Here is a 16,442-nt window from a genome sequence, read left to right as displayed (position 1 = left end):
TCCCTGGGCTGATGTTACTCAGAGATAAACAGCCAGGCTGCCAGTGAGCGCTGGGTTCAGACACCCTGTCCCTTCTTCCCCAGGTGTCTCCCGAAAGACCCCACTGCAGATCCTTACTTCCTGGCCTTTGATGCAAGGCCGTGGTCTCCTCATTCATGGCCCTGGAGCTCTTTCCTAGGGGAGGGTTGAGGGCACAGGTGTCAGGGCACCAGGTTGGTGTCTTGGGGAACTGTGGGGCCCAGGGTCAGCCTCATCCCCCCTTACACCATCGCCACCCTCTGAGGCTGTGTCAGGGGTGTGAGTGATTTGCGTCTGGGAAGAGCTTAGATTCCCCAGCTGAGCTGCCTTCCTTATGGGGTTCGAGGCCTGCAGACATTGAATCGCTGAATCTGAAGAGCAGAGCTGGAAGGTTGCTTAGAGATCACTTTTCCCCAACTCCGCACCTCTCAGAGGAGGCTATAGAAGCCCCGAGAAGGAAAACGAGGTGTCCAGGGCCATGCAGCTGTGGGCAGAGGAGGGCCAGGAGCTATTCTCTGCGCCTCAGCAGCTCCTGCATCTCAGACAACGCTCAGGGAACTCGGGCTTTACATTGAGCTGAGCTCTTCCTACACATTTCATGAGCTGCATGAGTAAGAACGAATAAGGCATGGCCACGGTATCTGAGGAGGCAGGAGGCTGGAGGGGTTAATACGATGAACCACAATGAGAATCCTGCAGAAAAGAGATAGGGTGGAGACACGGGCCGAAGACATACGATAAAATGAAACAAGCATTCCCCACCCCCAGCCAACCTCCAGAACAGAGAGAGTGCCAACCGTCCGAACACTGGAAGGGTAACACACGGCTTCTGTATTGCACACATACGCAGTGCGTGTGAAAAAGACGGGGGCTGGAGTGAAAAGTGAGCTCTGTGTGTCAACGGGGTGAAGAGCTGCCCTAAGGGCCAGTGGAGAGGATGCTGGGAATAAGGAGGCACAGAGCCTCCTGTTCTGGACACTACCCCTTTAGAGCACGTTTTCAGAGCAGAGTGGCTGGGCCATGGAGAGCAGGGGCTGCTCAAAACTGGGCCGCATGGGACACGTTTAACCTGAAAAATAAACCTGTAGGCTGATACTAGTTATTATAATAGCAGCCGGGGCTTATTGATGCTGTGATGAGAGCTTTACCTGGTGTGTGGATTAGACGACATGAAATCACCTCATGTGAGGCTGGGGTTGTCGCTGAGCCCATTTTGTAGGAAGGAAGGCTGTGTCCTAGAGCTGGGCCCCTGCCCCAGGCCACGTGGCTGACAAGTGGCAGATCTGAGGCTTGAACCTGGGTCTCTTCGGCTTTGAAGCATGTATATATATATATGCTTCAAATATATATATATGTATATATATTCATTTGTGAAAGCTACTGTTCCATTTATTTATTGTAGATACTGTTGAACTTCAAATTTAATGAGTTTCCGGCTTATTGGGAAAATAACGCAGTAGAGTCAACTTGGTGTCTCTCACGCAGTTTCAAACCTGAAGACGCTATTGCAGTTAAAAGACCAGCACAGCATCCGGACAGACCGCGATGCCGTCTCTGTGGCACTAATTACGCTCCTTTTCTCTCCTGCTGTGGGATTACAGGGGAATGTGTGACTTGACTTTGATTGATAGTGATGACAGCATGCGTTTTGTTAGGCTTCTGTAAGATTCACCGTTTTGCTTTATACGATATTATTATGCATACCATTACCATACATTTATCTTAAATGATATCTGGCATAGCTGCAGGGTGTTATTTGGAAATCTAGTGGCCTGCTCTACTTTTATTTACAAGTGACTTTTCCCATCCTCAGAAGTGAGCTTTAATGAAGTCCACATTCTTCTTTTTTAAATTTTTTTAAAGGATTTTATTTATTTTTAGGGAGGGAAGGGAGGAAGGGAGAGAGAGAGAGAGAGAGAGAGAGAGAGAGAGAGAGAGAGAGAAACATCAATGTGCGGTTGCTGGGGGTTATGGCCTGCAACTGAGGAATGTACCCTGGCTGGGAATCAAACCTGGGACACTTTGGTTCCCAGCCCGCGCTCAATCCACTGAGCTACGCCAGCCAGGGCTTCTTTTTTAAATTTTAATTGTTCAAGTACAGTTTTCTGCCTTTTACCCCCATCCCAGCCCATTCTCCCAACCCTCTCCACCTCCCTCTCGTTTCCACCTCCCCCCAGCCCTCCTGTTATTGTCCACATGTCCTTTATACTTGTTCCTGCAAACCCTTCCCCTTTTCCCCTGAAATGCCCTCCCCTCTCCCCTCTGGTCACTGCCAGCCTGTTCTCAATTTCAGTGAACTTCACATTCTTTATGTGATCTTCTCACCTGTCTCCCACATGCTTTCTCCATTCTGCAAACTCAAGCTTTTAAAGCTTCTGCTTATCCTGTCTCTCATAGATTCATGGACTCTTGGCTCCAGGTGTCTTAGGAAGAGCTCTCATAGGAGTATAGTTATGACCAGTGAAGGGCGCTGCACAGTTTCATGGATACCGTGATACTGTAGTCAGGCCAGATGCTTCACAGAGCTGCCCAGGGAGGAAAGGGCCTAACTGGACAAGCCAAGGGTTTTCTGGGGAGGGACTCGGGACTCTGCAATTTATGCTTCTTTACCAACCAGAGTGTCGATGAGTCTGAGATCTAGTAAGGATCCAGTCCCACCAAGAGAGGGAGGGTGCAGAGGGCTGAGGCGTCATTGCTGGGATAGCCCAGGCCTGGTCAGAAGGGGTCATGGCCAGGATCCCTACGAAAGCGCTATTTGAAAGCTCACTCAAGTCAGTGAGTCTGGCCAGCATGCAGGGTTCCTGTCAAGATCCCTCCTCGTACTTACAGAGGCCAGAGGAGGTAGGTTAGAGCAGGCTGATGAAACTTCCGTGGGAACTGTCACAGTGGGGGGCTCATTTTCAGGCCCTTCTTGCTCACCTATAAATCTATTGATTCACCTCTGGGACCCCATCTTCCCCAAGAAGCCCTCAAGGAGTCCAAGTGCAACAGAGGTGAAGACCATGGGTGAGATGGAGGAGAAATCAGGTGCCTAGGACTATGTGGGGTGGGGGGCTGTGGCAAGTCGAGAATATGTGGTCTGTTGGAGGGATGTGAGTCAGGGCACAACCAAATATTGTCACAGTACATCTTAAGGAGAGGCAGAGGGGTGCTCAGAACCCAAGAACTTCACGTCCACAAGCACAGCGCAAGAGAAGACAGTCCCGAGATGGAAGGGGAGAACGCCCAACCTTACGCTGAGGCGGGGAATGCTTTGTGTCCTGGGCCCAGACGGGATGGATAATGCCTCCTGTGATGGGGTGTCAAGACCCAGCAATGACCTTTCTGAAAGCAGTGGGAGTCTGCCACAAGTAATGAGAATGGATGGTAATCAAAACCTTTGCTCAGGCTCGGTGGCCTTCTCTACTGTGAGTCCTGTGTGGCGCAGGGTGATTCCCACCTGACCGTGGTCAAAGGGCACGTGGTGGTGAGAGTGGAAGGAGCGGTCAGTGGGGCTGCAGAGGACAGATTCCCGAGGTCTCCACCAACATCTCGGCACCCCTAAATGTAGTACACCTAGGTAAGAGCGCAGTTTGGTTGTACGCATGTAGCTTTAAGAGTACCAATTCTCCGGTACCAATTCTGCATTCCTACGTCCACCCCTAAGAAGACAGACCTCACGAAGTGTCCCCTTTGTGGGACATCTGGAGCTGTGTTCATGCATATTGCTAGGAGCTGTGGTCACTCAGGCTGCCACTCTCGGGGGCCCGTGGAAGGAGAGAGATGGGGAAATGGCTGAGGCAGGAAATGGAGACAGTAGTGTCTATTAGGACCCCTTGCTCTTATCCCAGCCTCTCTTGTTTCAAAATCCCTTTTTCCTTTTCTTTTTAAATGTGTTTTTCCATTACAATGGGCATGCCTTGTTATATTAGTTTCACAGTGAGGGGACATTTATATAACCTAAAAAGTGATCCCCCTGAGAAGTCTGGTGCCCGTCTGAGACCATGCCCCGTCATGACAAGATTATTGACTCTATTCCCTGTGCCGTACTGTATATCCCTGTGACTATTTTTATAACTGGCAGCTTGTCTTTTTAATCCATTTCAACGTTTTTATCCAAATTTCCAATCCCCCTCCCATCTGGCGATCATCAATTTGCTCTCTGTATCTATGAGTTCGTTTCTGCTTTGTTTGTTCATTTATGGTTTTTAGATGCCGCATACAAGTGAAATCATGCAGCATTTGTCTTTCTCTATCTGACTTATTTCACGGAGCATAATAGCTTCTAGGTCTGTCCAGGAGGGTATTTTGTTGCAAATGGTGAGAGTTCATTCTTTCTTATGACTGAGTCATAGTCCATCGTATACACGGACCACTTCTTCTTTAGACAATCGTCAGAATCCTTTTTTACTTTCTTCCACTTACTCTTCCCCAATCACTTACTCAAGCGAGGAAAGCTCTTTGTCTCTGCTGGTCCCAGCCTCGTCTATCCCCCACTGCCACCGCCCGAGCTTGCGCAGCCCGGCCGGGAGCTGCGCAGTAGGAAGAATTGCGGGTCTCCAGCGAATACTGATGGTGATAGGAGAATTCTTCTGAGCGAGCGACAGTGACTGGACGAGCCCCGCCCCACAGGAGTCCCTTTCCTCCAACCAGGACGTTCCCCTTATTACGTGACCTGTTGGATGCCTCCTTCCTCCTCTGAATTCCTGGATCAATCTCTAAAGGCCATTTGGGTTGAGGTTCCTTTCCTGGGCTTCTCCCGCTGTGACCCCAGGGGACAGTGGGAACTTGGGGTACCCCGGGCATTCTTCTAGAGGTGCTTGACTCCTAAGTCTCTTCCATCAGTAAGGATGCTCTGCCCTTGCACTGGGTGTCCCTTGTCCCGCACTACATTCTGCCCATGGGTTTCCTTAATGGGATGGACCTCAGAGCAGCCTGAGACGGGAACAGCTCAACAGGCCCAAGTAGTGGAGGAACTGCTCTAATGCCTTCCATTCCAGGAATACCTCTGGACCCAGAATCCCCCTCAGGGCCCCTTTAACCGGGGTGTCCCCGAGTCCTGGCCACTTAGGAGGACAACCCTGATTTATTCCTCTTGAGGAGGCAGGGACGGAAGAGCCTAACTCCCCAGGGCCCACGTACTGGATGCTGTGGGCAGTGCTGTCTGTCTGAAAGACCTCCTGGTTGCACACGGGGAGCTTCCACAGAGGTCTCGAGTGCCCGTTCTCCGTGGCTGCGAAGACTGGAGAGGAGGAGCCTTCCCGGGGCCGAGTGGGGTGCTGGGTGGGGACCCAGTGGAGCCGGTAACTGTCTCTGTCTCTATTATGCCTCCTGCATGAAGGCATTCATCCTGCAAGGGGCATGCCTTTTTCCCTCACCTGGGCGAGCCCCAGGGGCCGACCAGCTGCTTCTCCCACATCCTCCCACCTGCTCAGGCCTCTGCTTTTGGCCCCCCGAGATGACAGCCACCAAGCCCGCAGACCCCGCTTCTCTGTGGTGAGGGTAACCCTCCTCTCCCACCTGCACCTTGACGCTTGCCCTACTTCTGCTCAGCCCCTTCCTCACAGCGCTGCTGGGACAAACCCCTGTCCCCCAGTAGCCCATCCCCCCACACCCCACCCATCCCCCATCACCCCTCTCCCCATCCACTCCCCCTGGCCCATGCGATGTCTTGTTCCCTCTGAGGCGCTGACTGTCCCTTCAGCCACCCCCCTCCCTCCCCCACCTTTGTGAGGGACTACCACACATATCTAAAGAATGGCAGGCCCTGTTTTGTGGATGCTGGTCTAGGGCCTAAACTCTGTCTCCTTTGTTTGGGGACTTATGTAGCCATTACAAAAACAAATAGACAACAACAGCAACGCCAAATAAAAACAACTGTATTACAGTTAGAGCAATCCAGAGGTAATTATGACTGATGGGAAGTCATAGTGATGGGGTGGTTTCTCTCGGCCACCCCTGCCCTGGGCCACCTCCTCTCCTGGCCCCTGTGAGCTGATTGAGACAGCCCTCCCTCTCACTTCCGGTTCCTGGATGCTCAGTGTAGTGGGATGAATGATGTCCCCCCGAAATTCATACCCACCAATGTGACCTAATGTGGAAATCAGGTTTCTGCAGATATAAACGTTAAGGATCTCGGGATGAAGTCCCTCTGAATTTAGGGCGCATCCTCAGTCCAATGAGTCCTGCCTTGGTAAGAAAAAGGAGAGGGACACCTAGACACACAGACACAGGGAGAAAGTGACATGAAGACAGATGTGAGGTTGGCATGTGGCTGCCACACACCCGGGAATGACAGGAGCCAAGAGAAATGGGAAGAAGCAAGAGAGATTTCTCCCCTAGCCCTTTTGAAGGGAGTGTAACCCGGCTAACCCCTTGACTCTGGACTTCCGGCGCATTTCGTTTTAAACCACCAAGGCTGGGGTTCTTCGTTACAGCAGCGCCGGGGAACAGATACACTCGGGACTCAAGGGCTCGTCATGCTCTTACGGTGGGCCCCGCCCCGGAGTTTGGGAGCAGCTGATGCAGGGCCAGCCCGTGACAAATCCCGCCATCCTGGCCAGGACTTGGAAACACTTCGTGAACTGCCATCGTCTGAGGAATGTGCCAGTGTCACAGCTTACCTGTCACGTGATCTACGAACGGTGCCTTCTTCAAGTATGAAGTGGGGAGACTAATCCCTGCACCTTCTAGGGTTGATGTGGGCATTCACCGGGGCCGTGCCCAGCCCCAGGTCTGGAGCAGCGCAGGCCATCCTCAGTAAACACTCCCTCTTTTCTGTCCTTTCTCAGCCTTCAGACTTCCTTCTCACCCCTAATATTCAGCCTCAAGTACCTTACTACACATGGCCTTTCTCACCCTCCACCTGTGCCTTCTTTCCTCTACTTGCATGCCCCGCCTCCTCAGTGCAGCGAATGCAACCTGCACGTCGAGTTTACTGAGGGACGTAACCGTCTGCCCAAGTGGGGGCACTCAGTGTGCTGCCTCTGGGGTGGCCCAGTCTCCGTCCCTTTACGTGAAGGTGCCCACTGGAAGGTGTAGGACCTTGACCCCCACTGAACCCTGCCTTCTGTCCCCATTCCTCCCCCAGGGCCTGACCCCATGTGTCCTGCCTCTGGGAAGTCTTCAGGTTTCACATCTCAGTATTTTTAACTCTGTGCCTTCTTTAGGATTCTAACCTAGACACACAGAACAGAACTAAATCTTGTGCCAAAATCCCAAAATAAGATAAGATGTAGGTGTTCCGAGACAGAGATAAAACCTAAATGCGTAATAAATGGGACATGAATCTGGAATTGGGAAACCACTGGGCATTCCAACCCACAGGTGTACCCTGTCTTCTATCTCATGCTGAGGTGGGGGTTATAGTCCCCTGGGCTCACCCTTTTTCAAGAGCCCAGAACCTTGTCCTTTAGACTAACTGTATGGACTGGGGCCCCAGAATGCCTCGCAATGGACCACACGGTCCACCTTCCACCAGGATGCACAGGAAGGAGCAGTACCAGTCAGAGAGGATAGTCAATCACTCCTTGTGCCTGAGAGGTGGTGCTTTCCCTTAATGACAAGGTGTGCCTTCCAAGGGCAGGACTCCACAGACACTCTTGAAACACAACCAGGTCCAGCACAACACGTTTATTGGCTTAATCTGTTTAGATCCAGGGTTGAGGCGCTCAGTCTGCAGGGCCCCAGAGAGAAGGGACAGGCGTCTATGCAGGAAGGAGATAAAAGGTGGAGAGAGAACACCTCCTTAGGAACGCAGACTGGAATCATGCACAGGTGAATCTGGGGAGAGGACTAAAAACGACTCTGGATGTGCTTTTGGAACTGGTCTCAGGAATCCTTTTTCTTGACCTGCAAAAAAAAGGACACTCTCGGGGTCCTACAGGCCATGAAGAGTAGGAGTGAGTGAGAGGGGGCTGACTCTGGCCCTGATTCGGGGTAGGGCTGTGTGACTCTCCCCATCCTCCAATGCAGCAGTCTGGAATGATCCCCACACGTTCTGGCAGTCCCATTACAATTACTTGGAGCTGGAAGGCTATGTCAGCGCCAAGTTCAGTCTCTGAGATCCTGTCCCATCCTATGTATGATGTTTCACCCTCTCCCTCCATGCTGCCTGCCCACCCTGCCCCTCATACCATGGCCATCAGCACCAGGGCGCTGACCAGCACTGCATACACAGTGGCCTTCCCCAGCAGGATCTCATACACGAGGGTGGCAGACAGGACCCCTTGCTTATAGGACGCTGTTGGCGGGAAGGGAGAGCAGGTAAGTACCTGTGAACGGGTATCTCAGCCCCGCCACCCCCCACCATTCTCTGGTTCCACAGCAAAACCACGGGGGATGGAGAGCAAGAAGCAGAGGGTCACTTACCTGAGGTGACACCACAATCTGAAAGAAGAAAGGGGAGGGAAGTGGGTGAGCAGGTGACACACTAGGTCAGCCTTGCAGTCAGTGTGACTTGAGGCCCAGACCAGAGGAGCCCAGCACTGTCTGCCTTCCTTTGTGCCCATGAGGCCATGCTGTCCTTGACACGCACGGGGCGCATGTGGCAGCTCTGACACACGCCACACAGATGCTAAGCCACCCAGTCCGGCAGTGAGAGGCCCGGCAGCGAAGCAGCGCGGTGTGGGGTCTGGGGAAGAACTCGTTCGAGGGGGCCTGTTCTCCTGCATGGTGGGCTTTCATGTCCCCACCCCACCCCTTTCCTCTGGACCTGGCCTTGGGGGTTTCCACACGCCCCCTCCCCCGTCTCCCTGGTCTGCCTCGCTGCTTGCCTGGCCCTCCCAGGCCCCGCTCACCTGCTCTGCCCCAGGTCCCCAGCGCTGATGTTCTGGGTGGTGGGCTTGGGACCGTCCTTCTCCTCCCAAGCGTCGTCCTCTCCCAGCCCGTAGAACTGGACTTGGCAGCTGAAGTAGTTGCGGGGGTTGCTCCAGAAGGGGGCCGAGACCCTCAGCCGGCTGCTCAGGCAGTAGCTGGAGTCATTGAGGTCGGAGTGCTCCTTGTAGGGCTGGGGGTCGGTGCTGACCCCACTCTGGACCTCCTTGCCATTCACCCACCAGCTCAGCTCCACGTGGTCGGGGTAGAAGCCCGTGGCCAGGCACACGAGCGTGGCCTTCTGGGTGCGGGCGATCTCTGCTTCCGATGGCTCGAACACGGTGACCCGGGGTGGCTTCACCTCTTTCAGGTTCTCTGGAAGGGGAGAGGGGTGGGCACCAGGGTCAGTGTGAGAGCTGTCTGGGTTTGGTAGAGGCTGTGTGTGTGTGTGTGTGTGTGTGCACACTGAGAAGGAGGTCATTGTAAAACAAAATCTGCAGTAGGTCCTGTGTGTTTGGGCGTCACTCTCCGCTGTCTCTCCTTCTCCCTAAGGTGGCATTATGAATACCACTGTCTAACCTTCCGAGTATGCTATTTCATTTCTTCACCATCAATAGAAGCTACCTGTTGACTTCTCACCATTGCAGTAGTTACTAAAATGGAGCACTGGACTGGAATCCGAAGAGCGGGATCCAAATCGCAGAGCTGACTTGGCCCACCTGTGTGACTTCAGGACCTTGATTTCTCTGCAGCAGTTTTCCTGCTCTGTAGGGAAGCTCAGAACATTGATGGGGCAGAGTGGGAGTGAAGACCCAATGATGAAAGGATTCAGAACCCCCCCGCCCACAGCGGGTTATTTGTATCTGAATCTCAGCAGCTGAGGAGGAGAGGGGAGCTGGGGACAAGGGGGATATTTGGGGGCTGGGGTTGTCTTCAGATGACAGTGTGCATATGGCATAGTTTTGTGCACTCAGGTGAGGGCACCCTTTTGTGTGGCGTGCTCATGACCTTGGTGAGGTTCATGGAGCCATCCCAGCCATGCCTTCCCTGCCACGTCCCCCCCGCCCCAGTTTTCCTCAGCTCAGACAGAGCACAGTCTCCCCTGGTGTCACACTCAGGCATCGCCAACCTTCTCCGCCCCTTTGTTTCCAAAGCCTGTGTCTTTCCCCACCAGCAAGCTTCCTACGTCAGCATCTGAGGACATTACAGCAACAGATTGCTGCTCCCAGTTGTTGTCACGATGCCGTGTGTGTCCCGAGCCTGTCTACAGGGTCTCCGGGGCCACAGGTGAGGGGCATTCCCGTGGACCCGCGCAGCCTTCTGATTGGCCGGCTCACTTCCTCTGGGCTGTTCTGCTTCCATTGTATCCTGATCTGTGCTTTCTGTGCACGTTGTTTGTTTCTTTCTAGCCACTCCGTTAAACATTAAGAAACCTCGTTCTTACGAGAACCTACTTCAGCCTGGAAGATGGAGAAGACGCTCTTCTGACTGACGCGTCCTATGTCTGTGGCAGTGGGGTCACATCTGCAAGGTCACACAGGGTCCCGGACTTCCCCGGGGCCGCACACTTGGATTCAGGGCCGCGGGCAACCGTTTTGAAATTCTAAATAATTTTCTAACAAGAGCCCCCCACATTTGCACCCTGAGCCGGTCCTGCGTCCCTGCCTGTCAGCTCCCGGCCCTGCATGTCCGCCCTGCGCACTGCTCCTGTGTCCCCGAGGTCTTCACTGGCCGGCCCAGAGCAAACGGTCACGTCCCTACTGCTGCCCGCAGCTCCGGCTCCATCAACCCTTCCGCTCGCAGCCTGGTTAACTTGCTCTCGTCTCCGAGACCCTGCCTCTGGGATGCCCCCCCAGCCTTCCAGGGGTACCACACATGCACCCCTCTGACCCCTCACCCCGGGGGACCCCTCATACTGAGTATGGGACCCCTCACACTCGGTCACCAGTGTAGACATTACATGTGTCCTCTGAGCTGCGTGTGGCACTCCCCTCAGTGTTTACTGATGCGACGGGCAGGACAAGCAGAAGCAGGGGCTTTGTGACACTTGGAGGTGCTGTCTGCACAGCCCTGCAGTGAGAGCAGGCCGGTTATCCCTCCATCTTTGTGAGTCCCTGTGGGGCGTGTACTGGGGTGTGTGTGTGTGTGTGTGTGTGTGTGTGTGTGTGTTCTGCTTGTGAAGTGTGCAGTTTATCTTCCCGGTTCCTGACTCCCCTCTCACCCCCACCCCCAGGGCTGCACCCCATTATCCACAGGCCAAATCCTGCCTCTGCTATGGGACTGGCCTCAACCCCCCCTCCCCCTCCCCCACTGCACAGCGATCAGGGCTGGGGAAGGGGAGCACTGAACTACAGCCAGCCACCCCTTGCTGGATGCTCTACCAGGGCCTGCCCTTGTGAGCCTCACAACGTCCAGTGGGAGGCTCTGCTGATGGTGCTGCTCAGCAGAGGGAACTGAGGGTCACACCGACACATTTGCTCAAGGTCACGGATCATTAGAGAGAGTCAAGGGCTGAGGTCTGGGTTTACCTGGGCCTAACCTCCAGGCCTGTCCTCCACCCTGGCTGACCGCAGGAAGCCAGCGTGTCCTCTGGGCAACTCCAGCTGAGCCCCACTGGCTGCAGCTGAATGAGTCTAACGCAGCCCGTGCTTGTGTCTGGCTACCAGAGAATCCAGGGCACCCGGTTCTCCCCTCTCTGGCCTCGACCCCCTCATCACCAGGTGGCTCGGAAGGCCCCCCTCACCCCCAGCTCTGAGAGCCTCAGGCTGTCCTGACAATTTGCCTCACCTCACAGCAAAAGATCTGCATTTTAACGTATTGGTGACCAGTGACCTTCCCGCAGCATCCAGACCGTTTAAGGTGGAATACTTAGTGTGAAGACAATGGTTTCAGGCTGGGGGAGGGGGGTGCATCTGGGGGTGAGTGCGCCCCAATGGCCGAGGTTAAGGTCCCCCACCCCACCCAGGACCAGCCACCGGCCGGACTGGGTGCTGCACAGGCTGCCCTGGCCCCCAGGGGCCTGAGGCTGAGGACAGACAGGGTTTTAAATCGAATTTCAAATCCAAGCTTTCTAATATCAAACCCATGCTTATTTTACATCTAATAAAAGAAAAACCCTAGCTTTTCCTCAGTGACTCCTATTTCTCTGTCGTCCTGGCCGCCCTCTTCCACCGTGTTTGCCGTCCCTTTCCCTCCTCTGCTCAGGGTTCGCTCCACCTGCAGCTCCCGGGATCCGGGCCTGCGGGGTGCCCACCCGCCCAGCTCATCCCTGCTCTCTCCCGCCCCGCCACCGCCACCGAGTCCCCCCGGTGCGGCGGTTAACCCTCTCCTACCCTTTCCCCGGCCCGGGTAGTCCCGACTGAGTCTCCCTCTCCCATCGAGCAGCTCTCAGAGTGCTATTAAACCCCCTTCTCCACCGTGTCACCGTGTCCCTAAATGCCCCAGAAAGAAAAAAAGACCCAAAGCCCCCCTTACCCTCCGTCCACGTTCTCGGACCTTCAGCGCCCCACCCCTCTTTCCGCCTTCGCAGAGCCGGCCCTAGGGAGGGAAACTCGCCGCGTCCCAGCCCTGGCCACCCGCCCTTCTCCGGAGACCCCGGGGCTCGGGATGGAGGACTGGGCGGCATCGATTCTTACCTACGACCGTGAGCCTGGTGCCGGGGCCGAAGTACTGTTCATACGAGCACAGAGTGGCAGCCCCGCACGCAAACCCCTCCGCGCCACAGCCGCTTCCCTCTCCCCGGCCCCAGCCCGCCTCAGGCGCGGCGCAGGGGACCAGGTGCCCAGATGGGGAAAGACCCTGCGCCGCCGCCGTCCATCCCGACCCGCCGCCGAGTCCCGCGGCCACTCACCCAGCACGGTCAGCCGGCTGCCGGCCCCGAAAGTCAGGGCTGCGCCTGTAGTGCACGGCCCCAGCGCTCCCCACCAAAACCTGGCCCGCGCCGCTCACCTAGCACCAGGAGCCGCGTGCCCGGCCCGAAGTACTGGGTCTCTCCGTCACGGCCCCGGAGCCCCACACAAAAACCCGCGTGCTTCCCGCGCGTCCCTGGCGGGCGCCTCCGCTTACCTAGCACGGTCAGCCGCGTGCCCGGGCCGAAGTATTGAGTGTTTTGGCCCACAGCACCCGCGCACAGCACAAAAACAGGCGCCGCCACCCCTGGCGTCCCGCAGCGTCCCCACTGCCCCTCCTGGTCCCCCTGGCGCTCCTGCTTACCTAGCACGGTCAGCCGGGTGCCTGGGCCGAAATACTGAGTATCTGTGTTCACAGCCCCGAGACGCAGGACAAAAACCCTGGTGCTGTCCTCTGCGGCTGCCCTGCACTCGGCCAGGTCCCCAGACACGCTGGGCGCTGCGCAGCTCACTCAGCACCCCGATTCCGGCGCCCCGCGCCCAGGAGCGGCCCTGCCTCTGAATGGGGCTGGGTAGCTGCCCCCCTCTCTCCATCCCGTCCCGCGGAGCGCTCTGGACCCCCAGCTGCTTTCCTTACCAAGCACGGTCAGCTTGGAACCGTTGCCGAAGTACAGTTGTCCGGTGTTTGCACAGCCCCGGGGACCCAGGCGCAAACCCCACCTTCGCGGACTTGGCCCTTCGGAGGGTCCAGCGCCCAGTGTCTGAGGGCCAGGGTTCAGGGGCTCCTCCGGGCTGAGCAGCCGCCCTCCCTCTCACCTGGAGTGGCTCTTACCTAGCACGGTGAGCCGGGTGCCTGGGCCAAAGTGCTGCTCGGCGTAGGAGCACAGTGGGAAGGGGCTGGCCAGAATTCCTCCCCCTTCTCCACCTCCCTTGGCGAAGCCTGAGGGCCACCCTCCTGGTCCTTCCCGGCTTCCCTCTTCCCACCTCCAGAACTGGCGGGACCGGTAATGTGGACACCGCAGGAGGTCACCGCCAGTTTGCAAAGGGAATTAATTTGGCTTGGGGACAAGACGGCGGCGCGGCGGTGGTGGTGGCGGTGGAATCTGAACGCGGGTGTCGGTGGGGTGGTTGCGGCTGGAGCTGGGGGGTGTTCCAGGGTAGACCCTGCCTCATGATTCGTAAAACCTCTGTGGCCTCAGTTTCTTCATTTGAAAAATGGCATAATGTCTTTCCCATGGGGTCACTGTGAGTGTTGATGCTTAACGCACGTGCAAGCACTTTGTCAACAAAGGGCAGGTTTTAGGAGAGGTGCTGAGTGAGGATCCCACGTTGCCGCCTTGGCCCTCTGCATTCTGGGAAGTTGATTCTGGGGCAGAGAGACGCAGAGGTGTTCGCAGAGTCCGGGTCCCTGCAGGCCCTCCTCAGGGACCAGCCCCAGAGACCTGTCCCCATTTGGGAACTGCCCTCCTGGCACGGGTTGTGGGTATTTTTCGAGGCAGGGCTTTTTGTAAAAGCATCTCCTCCACTTGAATCATCGTGGCCCCCCCACTGTTGCCACAATGCTACACCATGATACAAAAAGGTTTCCTCCCCTCTGGGCCCCTTCCCCCAGCCACTGCGCAGAGGCAGGAAGCGCAGGTGGCAGAGGGTGGTCTGACTGCGGGTGGGGTGGGGGGAGCTGGGGAAAGAGCAACTCAGAGTAGGGTCTAGAGTGGGGAGGGGCGTGGGGAAGCGCAGTGTTTGTGGGGGTGGGGCGGAGAGGCCCCGCTCTGGAGCCGACAGCACTCTGAGCTCTTCTGTGTCACCAGGTCTCCCCTCTGGGGCTCACCGTGCCCACCTGCACATTTATAGTCGGGCGTGGTGGGAGGAGCCAGGGGTGGGGTCCATAGAGCAGGTGACAGCAACATAGGGGCAGCCTGTGCCGCTGCCCCGAAACCTCTATGATCCCCCCCTGCTTCCTGAACAGAGTCCAAGGTCCTTAGCCTTCCTTCAGTCCACAGGTATTTCATGAGCATCTACTATGTGCCGGGCCTCACACTGGTCCGTCCTGAGAGTGAGGTGCACCGACCCGCCTTTTCAGCCTCACGTTTATGACCCCTGTCTCTGAACCTTGTGCCCAGAAGCTCCCGGCCCTCTGGCTGCCTTGTTTCGGCTTTTGTGCGTGCCCCTGGGCGTCACAACCCCTCTCCCACACTGCTCACTGAGATCAGTCCTTCCTCTGAAGAACTTTTCCAGCCTCTCAGGCTCTTTCCTGAGGATCCCGGTCAGAAATCGGAGCACTAGCCTCTGGCTGCGTTTTAGCAGACAGCTCACATTGCTGTTTCCAAGCACCACTTTGTATCTCAGCTATTTCTATTCATGAACGATCCCTTTTGGGAGCAGGGGAGCTTGGGGACTGCGACTTGGATATCTTTATTTGCCCCCAACGTTCATAGCAAAGCATTGCGATGTATGCGCCCAACGTGTGTGTTCATACATGTGTGCATAGAAACGTGTGTGTGTATGCACATATGTGTGTGTGTGCACAACCCCCCACTTGAATGCACGCGTGTGCTGCTCTAGAGAAGGACGGCTGTGGGCTGTGCTCTGGGCCCTGCAGACGGCAGGGGGAGACGCTGTTTCAGGATGTCTGCTCCCCAGCTGGGTCGCTTTGGGTTCACCCATTCATTCACTCATGTATTCAGAGACAGTTTATGGGGTTCCCACAACGAACCAGGGTCCTCTGCCGCACCCCAGGGTTACCGTAATGAAGCACAGCCTTGTCGTCAAGGAGCTGACCGCCAAATGGGGGTGTCGGACGAGGGAAGAGGTGGTTTCTACCAGGTGTGGTGTCCTGCAGGATGTGTGCAGAGGGCACTGTGGCAGCAAAACATAGGGTGCGTTTCACCCAGCCCCAAGGCAGTGAGGGGCCAGGAAGCTCCAGAGAAGGCCTCCCGCAGGGGAGATGCTGGAGCTACGTCTTTAAGGCTGAGGAGCTCTCAGAGGACTTGACCTTGCTAGGTAGAGGGGTGCAGGATGGCCTGGAAGCAGGTGGCTCAGGGGGTTCGGGGGTGAGAGGAGGGGAGCAAGTGTGGTGGGAGGAGGTGGAGCACATGGCCCCCCCCCCCCCCCACACACACACGCCGTCCTAAGAACTTTGGACTACATCGCCACGGGGAGGGAGACAGCAAGGAGCTCTGGAAGGATTTCTAGAAATAGTGATAAGGCTGATCCTTGGCTTTAGGGAAACTATTTTCTATCCTTCCCGGCACGATCCAAGTGCCTCCATGCACCCGTTAAATCGCTGGGGAGAAATGTATAAACAAGTCTATCCCTCCAACTGGAAGACACCATGTCCAAACCAGCGCACTCTCTTCTCGGCTGGGAAGCCTGGCTGGTGACAAGGGAAGATGGGCAGGGCACTCAGCCAGACGACTGACAGGAACAGGGGCGATGTATGGGACACCACGCTTTGTGGGCCAGGGGGAAATGACCCTTTGATGGGTGGACACACCTGTGTGGGTCAGCTCTTCCACAGAGCACCTTTGTCCAGGTAGGTCTGAGGTTGCTATGGCCAACATCACCACGTACCCAGGCTGTTCGGGAGTAAGCCTCCTCACGCCCTACCCCCACCTTCCATTTTTCTGCAGTTCCTGAGGGGGAGGAGCAATGCCAGTCACGGGCAGGGCCCCTGGGTACCCGAGGCGACTGCACTTTCCCTGAATGCCTCTTGTTTCTATCCCAACTGGCATCCACGAGAGCTTAGAGGTGGGCAAAGGAGCTAAGTAGACACTGCAGGCAGAA

The 16,442-nt window shown here is 56.1% G+C and overlaps 1 gene segment (V, D, J or C); it reads right to left on the bottom strand.

Annotated features, from left to right (window-relative positions):
* Window positions 1–7,614: 7,614 nt before the first annotated feature.
* Window positions 7,615–13,268, bottom strand: LOC123830964. The segment is given in 5 exon segments: window positions 7,615–7,848; window positions 8,133–8,239; window positions 8,368–8,385; window positions 8,796–9,186; window positions 13,024–13,268. Coding segments are annotated over 5 exon segments (767 nt in total).
* Window positions 13,269–16,442: the final 3,174 nt, after the last annotated feature.

The sequence above is a fragment of the Phyllostomus hastatus genome, unplaced genomic scaffold (genome assembly GCF_019186645.2).
Source record: "Phyllostomus hastatus isolate PE091 unplaced genomic scaffold, TTU_PhHast_1.1 phas_scaffold_142, whole genome shotgun sequence".
NCBI lineage: Eukaryota > Metazoa > Chordata > Mammalia > Chiroptera > Phyllostomidae > Phyllostomus > Phyllostomus hastatus.
The sequence above is the reverse complement of the archived record's forward strand: the minus strand, read 5'-3'. Positions and strand labels throughout refer to the sequence as shown.